General features: G+C 39.8%; 1 protein-coding gene across 1 annotated transcript; it reads right to left on the reverse strand.

The window, feature by feature from the left end:
* Nucleotides 1-24: 24 nt before the first annotated feature.
* LOC122076935 (F-box/kelch-repeat protein SKIP30-like) lies at nucleotides 25-4,409 on the reverse strand. The gene is made up of 2 exons (XM_042642638.1): nucleotides 4,260-4,409; nucleotides 25-1,450 (listed from the first exon to the last, which is right to left on the reverse strand). The coding sequence occupies exon 2, from the start codon at nucleotides 1,360-1,362 to the stop codon at nucleotides 307-309; it is 1,056 nt and encodes a 351-aa protein (XP_042498572.1). The 5' UTR covers nucleotides 1,363-1,450; nucleotides 4,260-4,409; the 3' UTR covers nucleotides 25-306.
* Between the last annotated feature and the right edge of the window lie 12,987 nt (nucleotides 4,410-17,396).

Raw genomic sequence — 17,396 nt, forward strand, 5'->3', positions numbered from 1 at the left:
AAAAAGAAAAGAACAATTCATTTCTTACCCAATAAAAAGAACAAATTCACTGATATATTATAATTTTTTGTTACCCCAAGTGCACCCAGTCAATCAACCAATATTTTGTAGCCTCACTGAATGGCAATTCCTCTTAGAAAATATCTGAGTCTATCAAATGTAACAAGATGATGTTCACAAACTGAAAAACAGAAGCTGGGTATAAAGGCCCTTCCTCTTCCCCCCAACCCCTCCTTCCAATTGGGGACTGAAACCCACAGTAGCAGCACTACTACTAGTTCTCATCAATGTGGAGACAAAGCAGCATTATATCCTCAACAACGCACACCCAAGTACAGTGCCACGGCATTGCGTCATAGGGGAGACCTGGTGCCAAGTTGGTCTCTCAATTCCAACAGTAAGGACATCAACATCAGACAGTTGTTTGATGTCTACATTCCATCTGCCAGGACCAATCACCCCTCCAATCATGTAAAGGTCATCTCCAAATCCAATCATTGCAAACCCAATTCTACTTTGAAAGTCCAAAGCTGATGCTGGTGCTGCTGCCACCATCTTTCGTAGCCTTTGCTCCTTGCCCTGCTTGAATATGACCCCATGGCTCAACACATATAGCTCCCCTCTAACCACTGCCATTGGGCCCTGCAGCCACCCATAGTCTTCAACTGCCCAACCGCACGCAGCATTTTCCAAGACCTGCACTGTCGACAGCCCCCTATGCGACACATGCAACTTGCCGTCGATCACCACCCCAGAACATGCTGAATTGTGAGTGTGAGGGAGATCAGGAATCGGAACCCAAATGTCCTTCTCTGGGTCATAGATCTCAGCCTTAGAGATGGACTTTCGGCAGCTAGTGAAACCACCCGCAACAATAATTTTCCCTTCCAGCACACAACATGCAAACATGGCACGGGGTACTAGCATTGATGCCCGCCGATCCCAATGTCGGAGGATGGGATCATATGACCAAACTTCATCGGTTGCAAAAATACCGTAATGATCACCAGTCAATGGATCAACATCATCACTGCCACCACCAAGAACAAACAGCTTCCCTGCAGTGGAGACCACACAAAAATGTGCAAGATGCCTGACCTCTGAGGGCAGAACAGGTAGTGTCAACCAGAGGTCTCTGATAGGATCATAAAGCTGCCATAAATTCTCAGGCTCAAAAGCACATACACATAAGAACTCCTCTAATGCTCCGAGCTCACGGCGGGCCTTGAAAAGCTCTGGGCTACGAAGAGCAGCTCTCCACGAACGGCAAACAAGCTGCAAGTTGGGGTAGAGAGAGAACGGAACCCGTGCAAGGCATTGAAGCGCAACAGCGTCAGGAAGACCATCAATTAGTCCAGACATAATGAGCCTTCTTACATCCCATTCAGATGATTCCTCACTGAATAGTGATGATCATTGCCTTAAAATAGGACAAGGTGGAGCGGGTAATCTGAAACATGGTGTGTACTGCTTAGTGCAAGAAATTGAAAAAATTGATATTAAAATATATATATATATATATATATGTAACTTCACAAAGAATGCTCCCAAAAGTTGCATGGCACAGTAGGGCATGTCCAAACTTTTGTTGCACAAGCAGCAAATGTAGGATTTTCATTTTTATTTTACAAATAGGAGATAAGAAAAGCACATACATCAAAATCTTTGACCATGACCCACATCAATATCCTGATCTTGGATCAATCTACCAAATCCAGAAAGTAAGACTCCCAGTTTCCTCTAATAAAGATCTATTGCGACTCAAACCCCCCCCCCCCCCCCCCAAAAAAAAAAAGCCACAGATAGAAGCACCTTAACAGTTCACTACAAGAAATTGGATATCTGTAAAACACTGCCCATGAAACAATTTTTTTATTTATTTCACATGGAACAAAAGAAAAATGATTCAATAAGGATGCACAAAAACAAAATGCAGGGATAAAACTGAGATGAGGATATTGAGAAGGATGAGAGGTGAGGAAAGATAGGATCAGAACAATGCATCCAAGGGAACTTTAAAACAGCACCAACAGCTGTCAAATGGCTTTGTCATGTGCAGTAAAAACCCAACAAGGAAAGGGGGAAAAAAAGGTTCCAGTGAGGAGGGAGGCAGTGCAAGTGGAAGGTGTCAGAAAGTACATAAGGGAATGCAAAAATGGACTGAAAGCAGTGGGAAAAGATGTGTGCTTATGAGTAATCAAAAAGGTGGCCCTGATATGAGGAACAGGATTCAAGTAGCAGAATGTAAACCCACAAGTAATTTAGGTAGAAATGACTTGAACTGTCTATATCTACGGGTATATGCTACAGGCAACTAAATCTCTCTTTTATTATAAATTTTTTTTTTTTTTCCCTTTCTTCATTAAATGTGCATACTTCATGCAACTATATCTTTCTTTTCTTTTGGTTTCTTCAGTTTTTCTCCTTGAAGTCATTTTTCTAAATAAAGCAAAAGCAAAGACAGTTCTGTCCTTTAGTGAAGGCACAAAATTGATTGTTAGGGAGCCTCTGCTGAGTCAAATAGATATGCCAACAAGTATTTGTCAATTACTTTTATAAACAAAAAAAAAAAATCTTAAAAATGATTTTCTGAGATGGAATCAAACACAAATATATCAAACTTCTTTTCATTCTAATGGAAGCCGACTATATCAATCATGTACTCAACTCATAGATGGATAAATGTAATAGATGTGTATTCCTCTTTCCTGCCACTTTTAATTTTTTCTATGAATAACCACTGCATTTATAGTTAACTTACACACCTTTTCCTAAGATAACAATTTTGAATGGAAAGAAATAAAAAGAGCTAATTAAGATGATCTGTCACGATAATCTTTTCAAGACAGCCCACCATCTTTTAGGCATGTGGAATGTTTTCGCCAATTGGCTATTGGACCAGTTATACACCTTACGTATTAGCCACATGTCAAATTTCAGAATCAAATACCAACCCGTGTATTATTATGTATTGCTGTATTTTTAGCTGTCTAAGTATGTCCATGCACCCTTTCAGAGTCCTAAGATGTTCAAAGCTTTAATTTGCCACTCGACAGGCTCTTTAGAGCTGAAGCTTGACATGTACACGGGAGCTTGCCACCTTGGGTCTACCCATTCACAGAATATCTGCTTGCAACTTGGCAGATATTTGAGAGTTGAGACATTATGAGAAGCTCATCAGAACAGGCTGGATAATTTTGCCTAAATTACGATATGGCCAATGAAGATTTTCTGCAAGAATTCAAGAATGATCACAACTCACAACTTGAAAGATCTGTTATTGTGAACTCCAAGTCCTACACCTTTTTCACCAGCTAGCAATCTACAAATGAATTTATTTGCTTAATTCCTAGAATGAGAAGTTTGATAGGCTTGCATTTCATACATGGGTTTTACTCTTCAGTTGGTTCACTCAATCACATCTCCAAATGGTGGTGCTCATAGATAGCCACCATGAAAAACGCAATTCCTCTGGGGCATCCTTAATGGACAGATACATTCATCATGATAAAATTCGGGGTTCGAAAACCCTAGCTTGGATCGCTTGTGAATCAACAAAAAACAAGTATTAATGGGAAATGGAAATTTCGTAAAAAACAAGAATTTTAAAGGGTTTGTTGGGTTAAATAGAGGAGGGACAAGGAGTTAAGATTAAAGAATAAGGATACTCCTAACATTAAAATTAATAGAGGGGAGGAGAACTAAAATAATGGGGAAGGACATTTCAGGAAAGAAGGAAAGATGATGACAAATAAAATAGCATCACCAGACACCAGGTCACATTCTTCTACCTTTTCATAAAACCACAAACCAGCAGAGGATAGTTTCCCCCTTTCGGGTGAGAGAACTCTCTCAACTTTGATCCAATCGAACCAGGATTTTGGAGGTTATTCCCAACCCCCAGTCCTGTAGAAACACCCAAAACAGGTTCAAGGATCAACAGATGAAAAAGGAATTCTCTGAAAACAAGGTACGTGGAAGTTTCAGATTCAACAACAATTAGACGCCTCTAGCTCTCTTAGCAGGGAGATCCGTTAGGACCGAAACTCTAGGTTTAGGTCTCACTAGGGAAGAGAATCAATTCCTAAAAGTTTCAGTTAGATATGAATTGTAGAGATGGGATTCCAAAATCCAACAAACTTCCATCAGATTAGCTGTACCACAGACATGAAAACAGGGAAGAAAATAGGCTAAACAGAGGAATGCCTGAAGGAGGGAGAAGGATTGGAAGAATAGTGAGGACTAATTGAAAGACTAACCTGAGAAAAGGAGGGTCCGAATCAAATCAGCAGAAGAGAGAGAGAGCTGACAAAAGGGCAACACCACGCACACTCACACCTGTAAGGATGAACCCCAATCTCAACTCAGTATTCCTTTACATTCCATTCCAAACGATGAGGTTACACATAGAAAGAGAACTCCAAACAAAACAAATAAACCTATGGTATTTTGGAAACTGCCTTAAACAAAGAAACTGAGAAAACCAATACCAATATGGACTCTACTCCTATCTTCAATAAAACAATCAAATAAATTGCGATTTACAATAATAACCCCAAATAACTAACCCATACAGCCCTTGTTGGTCCGACAATCCAAAAATCCTGGCTGGGCCAGTTCCACTTTGGTCTGGTTTCCAGATCCGTTCATGCAGGCCAGCCATGATAACACCACTACATCACATAATGTACCTCATTTATGCACTAAACAAAGCTCTCAATGCATTGCTTCAGTACCTAGGTTCCCTCTTCCAGAGAATGAAGACACTGCAGTTACCCCTAAGTGTTACCCCTAAGTGTTTCTTCACCTTGCAAAACCACCAGTTTTATTATTCTACTGCTGCACAATAATCACTATGTAATCTCTGTCAGGTTATTTATCTCAGATATTTTTAATTTAGAAAGCAATTAATCTCATTATCTCAAAGAGTCATGGTCATTATGTCTTTAGTTGGACATGGTAACCACCCTACATGATGGTTTCTCTCCTAATCCAATACAGGACAGTTAAAAATTGTGCCATGCAGTTTTTAACCATCACATTCATGTTGGTGCTTTCAATATCTTAGTTGCACCAAGTACACATCTAGCTTTCACACTAAACCATTTCTTCCTTTTATCATTGGACAATATATGACTCTTTACTCTTCCTACATGGCCAAAATTGTGCTTCTATAATAGATTAATAGCCGATGTATATACTATTTCAGAGATGCCACATCTTTTCATCGCATCCAAGAAAAAAATATCCTTAGAAGTGTGTCCAGATGAAGCTAGGGTGCAATTTGCAACAGACAGGTAAGAGATGATCACTAAAAATGAACCAATCATAATCTTATCTTCCAGCTCACCAAATAGAAAAACCAATTATTGCTCATTCTAAAGAAATCAAGTATTAATGCAACCGCTTTGTGGTTATGCCTTTCTGTTAAAAAACAATGGGAGATTTCCTATTGGCGAGAGGGCAGGATATCAAGGTTAATATGATGTCAAGGAACTCATCAATTGTTGAGCTGAAACGGATGAAACCGCTCTGTAATTGGACTAAGCTCAACATTGATAGATGCTCCCTTGGGAACCCAGGTGTTTCAGGAGCTGGTGAGGTTTTACGCATGACTATGGCAATGTTATGCCTTGTTTTTCTTATTCGCAGGGCGTCAAGACTAACTACAGAGCTGAATTTTCAGCATTCTTTATTGGGTTGAGGATTGCAAAGGAGCTGCATATTACACGACTATGGGTGAAATGTGATTCAAAATCTGTGGTAGCATCCATTCATAGTCGTCCCATCCAATGGGATTTCCAGCAACATTGGAGGCATTACTTTCCTTTTTTGGACACGATTAAGTGGAAGATGACTCATTGTCTCAGAGAAGTAACCCCGTGGCGGACATTGTGGCTAAGAAGGGGGCTACAAGTATCTTCCATCTGGTCCACCCCTCCTAGGTTTGTCTCATCTGCGCTTCTTTGGGATGCCCAGCAAAGACCGAGGTACAGGTTCATGTAGAAAGCATTATTCTCTTCTATGGCTATGGAGTGTCCGCTGATGGCAATGCCGAAGGTGGACCTCTGTCCAATTTTTTGAGTTCCCCTCTCTGCTGAGGGCAATGCCGGCAGTGGGGGGAATTTCTGTAATTTTTTATTAGTCAGGGTATGCCTGGACCTAAACCTTGTACATCACTTTTTATTTTTCATTAATATACTTTGCTGAACTTTAGCCAAAAAAAAAAAAGTATTAATGCATTGTTTCTTTGTGCATAAAGAACTTACTAAGCTGATGAACTTCCATACACAAACTGTGAGGACAGATATACAATTTTTCAATGGTAGAAGTAGCAAATGGTGATACTCAGTCTCAAACCACCCCAATCTCCCTCAGTCAAAGAATCCAGAGTAGAATCAAGCCAAGGATCCTATTTTTACTTCCAAATGGAGGATATATATATATATATATATTGATAAATGTATAACGTGAAGAGAAGTCTTGTATGTTGGGAGGGGGAGTCTTTCCTTTTTATGTCGGTATTAGTTAGTAGTGTTTGACTGTGTTAGGCTAGTAGAGTCTCTCTTTTTTTTTTGGGGGGGGGGGGGGGGGGGTGGGTGTGGGGAATAATAAATTAATTCATTACCACGAAGAGGAAAGAATATACAAAGGCCCTAGAAGGGGAGGGAGAGACTAACAATAAGCCAAGAAAAGAGGAAAAACCCATCACTAGAGGAAAGGAGACTAACAAGAAGCCAAGAAAAGAGGAACACAGCCATCAGCGTAGGGGGGGGAGAGTAGAAGCAAGTTTAGCTAATATCAAAATAGATGGCATTCCAAATCTTCTCAAAGGATCAAGAATTTGACATCCATCTATGAAGATTCTGCTCCATGCAAATTTGGTTGATGGTGACGCAAAAGGTAAGCTTCCCCACAATGTCACAAATAGAGGAACCAACAAATGCCATATCAACCCAAATCCACTCTCTACTAAGGGGAGAGAACTACTTAGGAAAAAGGGCAAGAGAAGAAGAGGCAATCAACATCTTAGCGCCTTTCCAGCAAAGACAGAAAGACAAAGCGACCTAGAAGTGCCGGTAGATGAGGGATTACTACGTAGGGAGGAAATTTGAGAGTGCACACCAAGTAGTGAAACTATGACGGGGGATGTGGCCTTTAAACCAAACAATATAATGCCAAGGGACAAGGGGGCCTCTAGATATGACTAAGTCCCAAGCAAAGGAGGAGCTAAAGATGCCTGTGGATAAGAGAAGCCAAGAAACTCAGTCCTCTCTTCCACGATAACCAAGGGGAAGCAGAGGCAAGGCAAACCAAAATATTTGACAAGGGGGGACGAGGGGACCATATTCCATTCAAAATGATGGAAGTAACAGAGGGAATTCTACCCAAACTAGAGGAGTAAACATGTCTAGAGCTTACCAAAGAAAGAAGCACACCTGAAGGATAACAGGAATCAAGTCATAAGGACGTCGTAGTGCCGTCACCAATTGAGGAGGATTTGCCCCAAGAGCAATAGGCCTAATGCTAAGGATTTTGCGCCAAACTCAAGAGTCATCAGAGGAAAAAGAAACAGTCCAAAGGGAGTCATTCCTAAGGGAGGAGGTAAAAACCCAAGAAACCCAGATATTGTTTTGCTTAGAGAAAATTTTCCAAATTAGCTTAAGGATGCAGACAATTTTAACCTCTTTGATTCTTCTCAAACATAGACCCCCTTCGGATTTAGGGAGAACGGAAACCCGACAAAGAGGATGAAGGAACTAGGTCTAGAGGAAAGGGACTCTAACAACTTTGATGGTGGACTAAGGACAAAGACACCTGACCAATATAAGTTAAGGAATTGAAGCACATATCTAGCGAGCTCCAAGCTCCCAACAAAAGAAAAAGCTTGCCTTTCCAAAGTTGGAGCCATTTTCCCATGAGGTCTAACATGGGGGTACAATGGTGGGCAGTTAACCTAGTAATGATGAGGGGTAACCCAAGATATTTGACCAAGAGAGTACCCTAGGAGAAGCCAATAAGCTCAAGGAAGCGAGCTTTGGAAGCTTTAGGGACAACAAAGAGGAAGAGAAGGAATTTAAGGAGGTCGATATGGAGTCCAGAAAGGCTTTCGAAGAGATGGAAGGAAGACATGATGTCGAAATGGAGAGGGGGTCAGCCTTGGAGAATATCATGAGGTCATCGGAAAAGGCAAGATCGGTTAACAAAAGGGATTTACACTTGGGAATGGGGGAGATAAGTTGTTGGTCAGTGGAAGATTGGATGGATCTGGAGAGCACTTCTAGGGTAGGGGAGAAGAGAAAAAGGGATAAGGAACAGCACTTCCGGATAACCACAAAGAGACGCTCCCGTTGACAAGAACAAAGAAGCAGGGGGAGGAATATAGGAGTGGATCCAATGAACAAAAATGCCGGGGGGGGGGGGGGTGGAGACATCTAAAGCAAGACCCTAGAGATGGAGTCCCATTTGATGGAGTCGAAATTAATCTTTGCCTTTAGTTCTATTTGTAATATGCTCTAAGTAGGACTCTGTGTTTAAGAGTTAATAGTTTATATAAGTTATTAGCGTAGGACATGACAGACTGGTTTGGAGTTCTATCATGGACTAGGATTCGCCCCTCTTTTTCTCTTGTTGTCTCTCTTCGTCTCTCTTAGGTTCTGGTTGCTGAGTTTAGGCTTGGTGATGTAGATCAAGTTTGCGCAAGGAAGGGACTACTGGCCCCATCGAACCAAGTCCAATGTTGGACTAGCCAACCCCCACCCTGGTCCCCTCAAGCCAGCAACACTGTTCACGAGTTATGTAAACAGTAAACCTTACAATTTTATCTTATTACCAAGGATTAAAGTATCGGTATCGGTCGCCGTATCGGTCGGCCAAAATTAAGATACGTATCGTATCGTATCGGAGATACACTAAGATACGCTAAAGATACACACAGAAATGGATAGGAAACATTTTTTTAAACACTTTTGCATAAAGAATTTGTTAAAAAAAGCTATTGATAACATGTATTATGCATAGACACTAAATTGAGGGTGTCGTACTAAGAATTCAAGGTTTGTAGTTGTCCCATAAATGTAAAATCCTTATTCCCAACTTTGATTTCCACTTTAGTTAGAGAGAAATATGGCTGACAGCAACTTTGGAACAAAAACCCTTCAAAAAATCGTGTTTTTCTGAAAAATTACCCATCTTGGCCATTATATGACCGATACGTACCGATCGATACATACTGATACTCACCGATACGTACCGATATATATCAATACTCACCGATACGTGCCAATATATACCGATACGTACCGATCGATACATACCGATACTCACCGATACGTACCAATACATACCGAAACGTATATTTTACCTCAATTTTATAATTTTCATAGTCGTATCGAGGCATATCGTATCGTATCGATGTGTATTGGTGGTGTATTGATGTATATCGGTATGTATTGTAGGATATATATCGATACGAAAGGATTTTAAAAATTTCATATATCGTATCGATGTGTATCGTATCGGTCGGCTAAATTTAAGATACGTATTGGAGGGTATCGTATCGGTATCGGAGATACTTAAAACTATGCTTATTACAAAGACTTCTGGAATGCCCTATAACAGCGATCGATCGAAGAGTGTCCAACAGCTTCCAGAATTCCAGATTTCCTCCATTGACAGCTACAGCTTGGAAGATTTGTTTCTAATTTTATTGCTTTAGTTTAGTTTCCTTTTTAGATCCCTTGTTAGGCAAAGAATAAAGTAGTTGATTAGTTTCTATTTTTACTTTTGCTTGGTAACAAGTAGTTTGTTGTTGGGAAAGTCAATTAGTCTCCATTCTTTGGTTAGTTTCCTTTTTAGCTACCTTCTAATTTGTAAGCTGAATTGGCTCCTATTTAAGAGGAGCTGCTGTAATAAAAAAAAAAAAAAAAAAAGTTAATGAATATCTGTTCATGAAAGATGGCTAATGTTGTTTGCTGTGAGATGCAGTTGGGTGAGATGCCCAAAACCTATTCTTCTTCCCCCTTCTCAACCCTCCATCAAATTCTCTTTTTTCCTTTTTATTTCTTCTTTCAGTTCTTTGATCCAACTTGTGAGAGAGTGATCTGAGAGTACTGAAGTACTTGTTTGAAGACCCAAGGATCAGCTACCAAATCTGGTTGAAGACCACCCAAGAGGACCAGAACCATCCTCGACAATCAGGGTTTTGGACCTAGATTGACTTCCCCAAGATCTCCCAAACTAACAGCCAACTTTTGGAACCTTTTAGGGGTTTCTCGAGGACACCTAGTGGGCAACTCGACCTGGTTTCCAGGCCCACCTAAGCAGCCGACAGCCAGCTGCAAAAATTCTCCACTTCAGCCCAGGAACCCTAACTTCTGGGTGGCTGCTGTGTTACTACATTAATACCAACCTACTATGGCTCTATTTAGTTGTTCTACTGACCTTATATCAGTCCCCATTCGATCAGGTTTGTTGGTCCATTGGACCATTGTTCCATGAGTTCTTATTCACCTAAAAAAGGGGGGGGGGGGGGCGCTGGTAATCACAACATACGAACTTCACCGAGCCACCACTACTCAAGAATTGACAAATGCCAATGACTTGGAAGAAGCTACATCCATCAATGGAATGAAGTGATCAAGACCAAGCTTCAAATGTTCATAGGATTAGGTTTTTACTTAAGTTTTCTGACATAGTCTTATATAACAACTCCAGCAGCCTTGAAGCCCTAAAAGGGTGTAACAAATCACCCAAAAAGATAAGGTAGTCAACCAATCTCTTAAGAGATAAGTTGACAGCCACTATTGCAACTTAATAGAGAGGGTGGTCAACCGGCTACAAGAGATGGTTGACCAGCAATGCTTGGTCGTAACTAGCCTAAAATGTTCATTCAAATGGACGATCATCCAGATGTCCTATATGTTGGACGGACAACTTCCTGGAGAGTCTAAATTGTGAACTGCAGGTGGTTGACCAAATGACCATATAATCGACCAGCCAAAAATAGCCATTGGCTCTAACTGCTAGTCAGGACGGCGAACCAGACCATGAGGCAATTGACTGGTTGAAGTCCCACAGTTATAAACAGCTAGTTTTCTGACCATAATGAATATGGCTATAAATAGGGACTTTATTACTCCTCTCCTAAGACCCTTGGAAGCATTTACTGCCTGCTTTAGCTTAACATCTAGAAAGGGACAGTAGGTTATGAGAATTGCACTTTATCTTGTATATCTACCCTAGACAGAGGGTTGTCAATTGTGCTGTGATTTGTATATCTACTTATCAAGAGGCTTGTTATCTTGAGCTGTAAAACTCAAAAGAATTCTTGTGTTAGTTAAAGGTTTCGTTGTGAGCTAGAAAGCAACTGGGTTTGAGTGGTAACCAGGGAAACATTTAGGTTGTAAGTAGTTAGCCTAAGAAAACTATTGGTTTTGACTGTTAGCTAGGGAAATACTTGGGTTGTAAGAAATAGCCCCTGTAAAAATATTGGGTTTAGTGTCATCCCGAGAAAACAAATTGTGGTCCTCCACCCTTGACAAGCGGGATTGTAATGGTTTGGATAGCACCAGAAATAGCTATACCAAAGTAAAAAAATCCCAATTCATGTTCGGTAGTGACCTAGATCGACTAATGAGGAAGAGAAGAAAGGTCTAGCCAGCCAGCCCACTGACCCCAGCCCAATCAGCAAGCCAACCAGACCTTGAGATCTATCTTTTGGTCCAATATCGTAGGCCAGGTTTAGGCCCATCACTACAACAGTCCATGTGTGGGTGATTATTAGATCTTATTTTCTTGTTTGTTCCTATTTCAATTTCTACATATTAGTTTCTATATTACGTTAGATAGCAATCTATTGTAATTAGGTAAGACTCTCATATAAATCCACCTACTGCTTTAGGTAGTTTTATTTTATAGTTTCTAAAAATTGAATTGTATCTAGAGGTTAGATCTTAGATTAAGAACAATTTCTATTTTGATAGTGTACTAATTTGTAGGGGAGTTCCTTCTCCACGCATGAGGGGAACATAGTAGCTGTTATCAATAAAATAGGGGCTGTCATACTACACCCCACGATTTTCAAAAAAGAGATGGGCTATTGTTTGCCTTTTGTTGTGAGAGACAGTGGTGGGAGTGAGAGACCCTATCGGTTCGTGAGAGACTGACAAAGGTCAGAAGGGAGAGGCCTTGGTCATATCCTTTCCTCTTCTTCTTTCAAATCTGTTTCTGTGCATCAAGCAAGAGCTATTTTCTGTTTTCCTATGGTTCTATTTGGAGCATATCTATTATGTTTGAAGGCTGTTGGAAGTTATACTGCTGTACTATTTGTTATTGAAATTTCTATAGCATTGGAGTACTGATGTAGATAAGTCACTTGGGCTTATTTTATTGCATATAAGCCTTAGATTGTGTTATGTATGTGTTGGGCTTTTGATCCTATGGGTTTCTTTGAAATGGGCCACTTTAATAGGCCTCAAATATGGGTAGAAGGTAGGAAAACGGGATTTTATTCATTAGTTTAATTAGTTGTTATTTAATTCAATAAAGGCCCATTAGGCCATTAGTTGGTTGTAAAGTCCTATATGGACTATAAGTTAGTTAGTCATACTCCATGTTGGAGTCATAAAGTCAAGTCTTAATCCTATTTTAAATTCCTAGTTGTAGTAGGAGTGTCTAGTCCTATTGAGAAACTAGCTCCTAGTTGTAGTAGGAGTGTCTAGTCCTATTGGGAAACTAGCTCCTAGTATTAGTATGATTGTAAACTTCCCCTCTATAAATAGAGAGGCATATGTACCATTATTGGACAGATTTGAATGAAAGAAATTTTGCATTTATGAAAGAAAGTTTGCAACTAAATGCTTAGAGCAGCTGAGATAGTTGTGGGTGAAAAGCCCAGGCTGAGATAACCACTTCCTTTATTCTTTTTCACCCTTCTCAACCCCCATCTATTTTATTCTTCTTTTATTTTATTTGTTGTAACATTCAAGAGGTATAGTTCAGATTTTGATAAAAGTCTCCAGAAATCAGAACCAATCAGCAATCCTAATGGGAATAGGAGAGAGATCGATCTCCTCTCTTTCTCTCTTCTGTACTCTATTCAGCCAGGTCTTCAATCAAGGTATTCCAGGCCTCATAAGGGTCCCACGATCCTTACCTAGTCATTGTTGAAAGCATTTAGTTGTTGTTCTTGAAGGTTCTTCTCAGTTTTCTCTCCTAGGTCAGAAAATCAAGAAAGCTTGTAACTTCACAACCAGCCGTCAGAATCCTCTCAATTTTGGGGGTTTTTGTACCCTCCCTAGGGACTATCTACGCCCAAGAGTGCAACTCAATCGAACTCCTACAGCCCTAGCCGCACCTCTCTCTCTCCAGCTCTATAACAGGTCTTTCTCTCTCCTATCGGGTTAGGTTTTGGGCTGGTTTTGCTCCTATATGGGTATTGTATCCTTGGGGATTTATTTGATGGTATTATTTCTTTGTTTCTTACTTCTATTTGTATTGTTTGAGGTTATAAATTGCTGGGGTAGTTTCTTGTAATCTACTCCTGCATTAAGTACATTGCGGTTCTCTGTTTTGGGAGTTTTCTAGAATGCTAATTCAAGGACTGGTATTCCATCTTCTAGCCCTTGGATTGCTGTGAAACTTTGGGGTTTACAACAGGTAAATATATGCTGTCATCGACCTTAACTAGAGCCTTATCTAATCTGTGGTTTGAGTTACAGGGGGTTAATGATTCTGCTACCTATTTTCTAAATATGTGTTGCTGCTGCACTGAAGAATCCACCCATCGGATTGGAGAGTTTTTGAGAACTTGAAGGACAGTTTCAGCACTACCATTGACCTGAAGTTCATCCATAACAGGCCTGCTGATAGTGAGCTATGTACAGTTGTTGTCTTCTGTTGGTAGTTGCTATTCTCTATGCTTTTATTGGTCTATTCAATCTGTCCATTGGATTACCTTGGGTTTGATATATGTTATTCCAATTATTGTGTGGATGATCTGTTGTTATGTGATGGTCAGTTGCAGTGATGACATGAAGTTACAGCTAGGTTACTAATTCCAAAGCCTAGTTGTTATTTCGGGGATCATACATTATCTCACCATCTCCCTGTTGGATTGGGATCAAGGCATTCAATACCCTAGGGAGACCTAATGATACTGTTAATTTGGGGCTGATCAGACTTGTCGTTTGGGAAATATCTTCAGTTTACTTTGCTGGTTGTGTCCACATATGGTTCTGCCTATGGGAGGATTCTGAAAAATGCTAAGATGTTAGCTTGAATCCACCAAGTAGTTGAAGTAGCCATTTGCCTGACCACTCCAAATAATGTCTTTTCTTTTGAGTGTTTTTAGTTACAATAGCAAACGCTGCATCCTTCGAATTAGTGCATATCAACTTAGAATTTTCAATTACCCCTCTCTTGGGCTACATCTTTCAATCAACAGATGCCTTGTATCACATTCTGACCTCACTCAATGCTAGCCATTGTTGCAAATTATTGATCAAGGCCTAGAAGACGAACAAAAAGACCCACCCCCCAGTATTGGAACACATGGCTGACAACCCCCAGCCTAGCAGCAAACTCCCACTAGCAACCCTCTAACAAGCATCCTATTTTCAGACACCATATACCAAGCTTCAGGCAATTTTTCCTCATATCAGATATACTGAAATGTAAAATATAAGGACGAACAGAAGAGCCAAAAGGGAAAAACCACCAAAAGCGGGGAACAGCAACTGCAAAGGCTCAGAGCCCAGGTAAAAGAAGGGATACATCAAAATAGTGGGGGGAGATGATGGAGGGAGGGAGGCCTCAGGAGACAACAATGGGCTTGTTCCTTGGGAGTCTAAAATCGGACATTGATGTATGCAACCTATCTTAGAGCTGAATTCAAAGTAAATGGCTTTCCAAATCTTGTCAAATGACATAGATTTGGAAGTCTATCTACGTAGATTACGCTCCATCCAAATATGGTTGATAGTGGTCCGAAAAGCAAGCTTCCCAATAGGATCACAAATGATATGCCCACCAAAAGTAATGTCAATCCAGATCCATTCTCTAGACAAGAGAAGGACTCTTCTGCGAGATGGCCAGCAGGAACTGACTTCTTCTAAACAGAGTAGGTGAAGGGACAAGAGAAGAAGCGATTGTCAACATCTTCAATGCAATTTCAGCAGAGACAACAAGAGAGAAGGACGTAAATATGCCGGTGAATTAGGAAGGACTAAGTGGGGAGACAGTTAGAAAGAGCAAGTCAAGCTATGAATCTATGGCATGGGATATGGCCTTTAAATCAAAGGCACTGTATTGTTGAATCCAAATTCACCAAATTGACTTTAATATCCCTCTACGAATCAATATCCCTAACCATTTAACACCCATATTTTGGCCATTTCTTGACTCCTTTCTCTATCTCTATGATATTTCTCTCATTACACAGCTACTAAGAAGAGCTAAGCTGCTGCAAGGAAAGGTTTCCAAGCTAGTATAGCTCCATTATTTTCCAAAATCCCAAAAACCATCAATTCTAATCTAGTTAACCCTCCAAAAGTTTCACAAGGAAGAATGAAAAGTGTGGCAACGTCACCAGTCACATATTATCATTAGTTATCATCTGAAATATTAATAATTCCTATAACCCAAATTGCAAGAAACCCATCAAAATTTTTAAGACAAAAGGTAATTGTAGCAAAAGAAAAGAAGAAAATATACTAACATAAGAAAATATACTAACATACACAATTAACAAAGATATATATTCCAAATCAAATCATACGAAAGAAACACAATAGATCAATAACAACAACATCCAAAACCTTATCCCAACTTAATGGGGTCGGCTACATGTAGATTCCAAGCAAGGACGAGCACGAGGATCCATGCAGAAAGATTGACGGGCTTTGGTTAATTATAATAAGTGCCGGCTATCCACTTGACGCACTACTACAAATCAACCACATGCTTATGACGATAGACTACAATACAGTACCAGCTGTCTACATGACGTACCATATAGATTAATCAAGTCAAAGCGTCCTATATGCATTACATCCACCACCAAGACAATCCATCACCCAACCTACTTTTATGAAAGGAGGAATGAGATAACAAATACTTGACAGCCCCGCTAAGCACAAAAATAACAACTAAAACAACTCCGTGCTGAAAACTATGTAATCAACACACAACTCCGCATTGAAAACTAGATAAGCAACCCACAACTCGAGCTAGAGGTATCTGTGAATAGTGATTCAATGCATCAACATAGCATCCACCACCACAAGAAAAACCAATTACAACTCATGTGTGTTACGTCTATCACCAGGACAATCCACCACCAGACCTATAACAATGTAATAAGGATTTGGTAGAAGAAAGCTCGGTAACCCCGCCAAGCCGTTTTTATCAATTAGTTATCATCCAAACTACCTCCATTTTTTATTGGAATTCCATAAAACATGAACCTTGGCGCAATAAAACTTTATACTAAAAATAAAATAAAAAATGCATAATCCTTTTCCTGATCAAGACTTCAGACACAATTAATGTAATATACTATAATTCCTACACTATTGTCCCTTGAACTCCCATATTCATGCCAATAGTTTTTAGAATCAAGTGTATTTATTAATCATAGTTTAAGTATTTACTGCACTTGACTGGACACCTTAATCTAATAAAAGAAACACGATAGATCAAACTTAAATAATTTAATTGATAAGAAAATCACAATGGGTTAAAAGATAAACACTATCAGACAGCTTCAACTACTAATGGACTAGCAAGCAACAACAAGCACTAAACCAAGGAGACTGAGGGCACAGATAATGATGACCCACTGCTGCTCCTGAATCAATAACTCGATAGGATAATGGGAATGTCATAAAAAAAAAAATCTGAATGGTACAATGTTTGTATAAATTCTTAGCTTATCAAGAAAATTGCATCTAAAAAGGAGGAAAGTATCTAGATGAATTGGGTTTATTCTAGATATCTTAAGTTGGACTCCATTTGAGTTGTCTCCTGCCCTATGGACTCCTCCTGGACTTGGAGGAAGATCCTTAAATACAGACATCTTGTTGCTGATGTAATTCGTTCAAGAATTGATGATGGGGTGTGATACTTTCCTTTGGCTTGATAATTAGGATCCAATGGAGTTCTCATTTCCAGATATGAAGATTGTACCAGATATAATGTTGGCTCTGTGATACACAATCAGGGTCGAAATAACCCTATTGGATTTTCTCATGGGCCCACTCAAACACGATTGGATTACATCAAGGATCGGCCTTAAGACCCTATTTGTTTCCGCTCATCATGGATGAGTTAACAAAGAGCATTTTAGATGAGATCCCTTCATTTTTTCTTTATGACATCGCTTAAGTGGATTATAC

Source organism: Macadamia integrifolia, chromosome 1 (genome assembly GCF_013358625.1).
Source record: "Macadamia integrifolia cultivar HAES 741 chromosome 1, SCU_Mint_v3, whole genome shotgun sequence".
Classification (NCBI taxonomy): domain Eukaryota; kingdom Viridiplantae; phylum Streptophyta; class Magnoliopsida; order Proteales; family Proteaceae; genus Macadamia; species Macadamia integrifolia.